General features: G+C 35.2%; 1 protein-coding gene across 4 annotated transcripts in view; it reads right to left on the bottom strand.

Moving 5' to 3' along the window:
* Nmnat (nicotinamide mononucleotide adenylyltransferase) overlaps nucleotides 1–5,000 on the bottom strand; it is a 79,883-nt gene that overhangs the window by 73,247 nt on the left and 1,636 nt on the right. For all 4 annotated transcript variants that reach the window (XM_070126252.1, XM_070126254.1, XM_070126253.1 and 1 more), the window contains exons 2-3: nucleotides 1,145–1,233; nucleotides 664–798 (exon numbers count right to left, since the gene is read on the bottom strand). In XM_070126252.1, coding sequence (XP_069982353.1) covers nucleotides 664–798; nucleotides 1,145–1,233 — 224 coding nt within the window. The remainder of the gene's footprint in view (nucleotides 1–663; nucleotides 799–1,144; nucleotides 1,234–5,000) is intronic.

Here is a 5,000-nt window from a genome sequence, read left to right as displayed (position 1 = left end):
AATCCAAGAATCCATTTGCTCTCCACAACTACCAACAGAAGAAATTAGCTGAATATACCCTTTTTTGCCAGGAAGACAGACAAGACTTATAACTACGAGAAAGGAAGCTCATATTACTGTAACTCCCTTTCCTCTCAGCAGTGTACCATGTCCAAGCTACAATGAGGCAAGTCACCAGTGTTGCTGTATTGTTTTCTATGTGATAACTTTTCTTTTCTAAAGTAATAATAATACTAAAGCATTAGTATTCATACCTACAAGACAAGTAGTGTAAATCAGTCAAAATATGACTAAATCACTATACTCAGTTTGCTTTTTTAGTTTGAGCCAAAGAAGCACTTGAGAGGTGGGCTTAAATGCAACATATTTCAATTGGTCATTGATTTACAAATAGTTTAAATAACAATCATCATCAACTGGTCACTTTGTCACACAATCATCATTAACAACCGATAAATCTGTCCCCACTAGTCCCCAGCCTTTCAAGTGCATTTCTGCTTCGACAAAAGAAACTGGAGTTATAGGCTACCCTCAATTCCAGCTAATAATGAAAACAATAAAAAAAAATATACCACACACAAATAAGCAGTTTAATTGCTCACAAAAAAACAAAATGAACAAAGAGAAAAAAGAAAACAAAACAAAACAAGACAGTAACATTACCTGATGGTACTGAACAGCTTCTCGTGTTGGAGTCCATTCATCCTGTTGTGTCTCCCACTCACTCACGTGTACCCATGACGAGGAATTCAGCGCTAGTCGTAACATCTGTATACGATCACTTGCATTTACTAAACCCTGAAGAGGAAGACAAATGTATAATTAAACAAATGGATATGAGTACACAAAACCTTAGCATTTGTCTGAACCATTTAGCTGCACAATTAAATTTCTCAGGCATTCCTATAATGATGTCAATTATCCACCAAACAAATTGAATTAGGGTTTCTGCTTCTGTAGTATATTTTCAGCATCTCTAATATTTTGGCCAGACATCAACTTTCAGCAGTCAAAAGGTTAAGGAAATATATCAAGGTAGATGCTTTACAGTACAGGTAATATCAGAAAGAGAAAAAAATTCACATCTGCCTATCAACTACTGGAATACTGCATAACATTAACAGAACAGCCAAAAACAACAAACCTCCTTCCCATATTTGTCATGGACTGGGGATATCAAGCCCGCTACTACATTATAATTTGTAGTTCTGTGAAGAAAATCCCGTGCAATTTCTGAAAGAAAAGAGATTCAATGACAAAATTACATGATTACCACAATTTGTGAATAAAACTGATAACATTCTATTAGTCTTCTAACTTTTATATAAAAGCATCAAAGAATAGACAGAAAAAAAAATAATGTAAACAATCATTATAAATAACTTTATTAATATAATTATATATTCTGGTAGCCTTCCACATTACTTGTTTTCACATCACATTCCATGATTAGACATTATCCAGCATTAAGTGGATTGAAAGATAGATGAACAGTGTACTTTGTAGAAGGTACTCCATCCACAATGTGCTCTTCCCACCACCAACCCTTGAGTCGGACAACGTGAGTGTTAGAGAGGCTCTGCTGATTACAGAACAATAAATTTGTAGCAACAATTCCAAGTGTATCAACTTCCTTGAGAGAAAGATTTCCCTTCATGAGTACCAATATGGCACAAATGTAATATCAATCATTAAATTAACCTTTTCATTGACATGCGCTGCCACTTAATTTCTCTAGGTTTTAAGTAACACTTTCAATATTCTTAAATTTCTTTTGATAGTACATGTCCATACAATTATTTGACAATTATGAACTTGATTTTACAATCATGAGGAAAAAAAGTATTTCCCATTCAAAATTTGTTGTACACCTAGCACTGTGCTTTCAGAAACGAAAAGAAAATATTACATTATATATATATATAATGTGTGTGTGTGTGTGTGTGTGTGTGTGTGTGTGTGTGTGTGTGTGTGTGTGTGTGTGTGTGTGTGTGTGTGTGTGTGTGTGTGTGTGTGTGTGTGTGAGTGAGTGAGTGAGTGAGTGAGTGAGTGAGTGAGTGAGTGAGTGAGTGAGTGAGTGAGTGAGTGAGTGAGTGAGTGAGTGAGTGAGTGAGTGAGTGAGTGAGTGAGTGAGTGAGTGAGTGAGAGTGAGAGTGAGAGTGAGTGTGTGTGTGTGTGTGTGCGTGAGTGTGAGAGATTCAAACTGGGAAAACAAAATGGACTAGTACTGTAAACACAAAAAAAATACTCTAATGAAAAAGAGCGGAGACTGAGAATGAAGGATTCAAGAGATAATACTTCTTACCAACAATAGAAAATAAAAATAAATATTGAATAGACTAAGAATATAAATATATCCCAAAGAGAATGACAGGCCATGTAAAAAGAAAAGAAAAGAAAAAAAATACAAAAGCAAAGAACATACATAATTCTTCAATGTAAAAAGAGAACCATCAGTGTTATATATCAATCAAAGAATATACCAATTCAATCGAGTCCTTCGGCACAGGGAATAGCACAAAAAAAATGGTCAATACACGCCTACGATGTTGGCCACTCATGTAACCCATTGCCCGTGTTTTCTGCACCATGATTTCTGTGACGCAACCAGATCCACGGGGTTAATCTTGTATTATCAGAGAAAGATACGACTGAAAGGGGTAAACAATTAGTTTAACCTAACTTTTGCTAACAGATGTGGAACTAAGCAACAATCAAAGGTAATCAAACATATATACAATGCAAAATACCTTTTAAATCTGAATAAAAGAAAATACTGAGGAATGCTTACAATGAAGATATCCTTCAACAAGGAGAATTAACCTATGTGTAAATTGCAATAAATAGACAAGAAGATATTACTGGTACAATATCTATATGAAACAAAATGTGACAAAAATATAGATATACAACAATAGGCCTCCACAAATGTAAACAAAATCGATATACAGTATGGTACTTTACTTGAAATAAAGAGAGAGAGAGAAAGAAAAAAAAAAGAAAAGAAATCCTTATCTTAACCACTTCTCACTTGATGGCATATATGTGCATACCAAGGCTGTTATGGACAAAGTAGCAGACGGCATTAAACATGACTCTTCCCACGCCATCGGCTCACTGGACAGAGTGCTTTTCTATGAGAGTAGCGGCATTATTTCTATGGTAGTACTTTTATGCAATGCCACTTAAAGTGAAGGTAAACCTTCAAATATCGGATATTTATTAAAACTGTATCAAAATGCAAGCTTTTAAGTACCTAATGTTATCCAAAAACTACCATATGAGTCAGGTGCAAACAGGAGAAACTGTCAATATACACCAATAAACCTACAATTATGTCCACTTGCCAAATTATTTACCCGTCGTTACTGGGTTAAAACAATTATAAATTTCAGACATTTGGGAATAGCAATTTTTTTAAGAAGTATTTTGATTTGCTAAGTAATTCTGGGCTTTTAAGCTCTGTTTCATCCAATTTTTAACATTCATTCAAATAATTTTCAATGTAATTATGAAAGCACATGTGCACACAAATATGCAAACAAATACACACACACACACACACAAACTCAAAGGACTAGCTTTATGGGATACTGAATAATGTACCAAAACAAATTAATAGATATGCTGACAATGAGACTACACATTCCATAACGTGATAATTATATTAACAGCATTAGTAAATTGGGTTGCCTTTGACCATTTAAGTGATTTACAAAATGTAGAGAAACGTATGAATGAGCATGAATATATTTGCAGTGAAAGAGATGTACCTGGCACCTTTCAATCTTCTCTTTATCAAAAATATATACATGAGAGAGATTACAAAACATATATAATAGACATGTGCTGCAGATTAACTTGATATTCATAACATGTCACTCACCACCGAGTTTTGTATCAATAACTATAGTAGGCATATGGGAATAATTCATATTTCACAGTAAAAGTACAAGAAACAAGATTGCACTTTTAACATAAATGATTCTTAGGTTGGTAGATTGAACGTAAAGCTGTTATTGTAAATACATATATTGCTTCAGTAGTCTTTTAAAAAGTAGCTTGATTTCCTTCTATTTACATTCCTATTTTTTATCTGTTCTCCAGTTTCCCTACAATTCCTATGTTATCCATCATGTCGACTTAGGGTACCAGAATCCAAATGAATTCTTATGGGTTGCTATATCATTCTATAAACGCTAGCTATCAATCCCTAAAAAATGGCGAAGGTTTCAGCTACAAAGCACAGGAAATTTTTTTTTTCAAGAATACTAATAGACAGTTATTGCTGCACAAATGGTTCGAATTTACAAGTTTATAGTAAGAATAATTTAGTAATTTCTATAAAATGCTTTGTTTCATCCTTTAAGTGTTAAAAAATAAATAAAATTCTTTCAAGTATCTCAAAGGGTCATTTGTACTACCTGGATTACAAACAAAAAACAAAAATATAAATGAAATTATCCATTGTACATAACTACTGCTCTTTTAAAAGCATATGAAAAACAGCAGAAATCAAATACATTGGTCGGAGTATTATGTAAAATGGCACGTAGTCCCATAGCGTTGTTAATTTTACACTAGCGTGGAGCAGAAGACCGCACAGGAGAGCACCCTCTATGCCGGTGCTGCTTTCCCTCCTTGGCATATTTATGTTTGTGTATGTATATATAAACCCTTGCAGATACATGCAAGCATGCAAACATATCTAAATGCGCTCAGAGAGAATGGAGGGCCTGGCCATACAGGCGCCAAAGCCATGCAACTCCTTTGGCGGGCAACTTTCCCTTGCCCAAGCAGGCTCGGGGCAGCAGGCCACAAGGGGGCCAGCCCCTTGGCAGCTGACATCCCCTCACTCATGCAGCGCTCTGGTCGCGCAACCGCCTACTGTTTCATGGGTTCAGCCCTCTATGGCACTTTACATCAAATCATGCCATCCGCAAGCAATGGCTTAATCTTCACGGTATTGACACATCAAGGTATGGCTAATTGAGGATGGT

The sequence above is a fragment of the Penaeus vannamei genome, chromosome 10 (genome assembly GCF_042767895.1).
Source record: "Penaeus vannamei isolate JL-2024 chromosome 10, ASM4276789v1, whole genome shotgun sequence".
NCBI lineage: Eukaryota > Metazoa > Arthropoda > Malacostraca > Decapoda > Penaeidae > Penaeus > Penaeus vannamei.
This window is presented reverse-complemented; position numbering and strand designations above follow the sequence as displayed.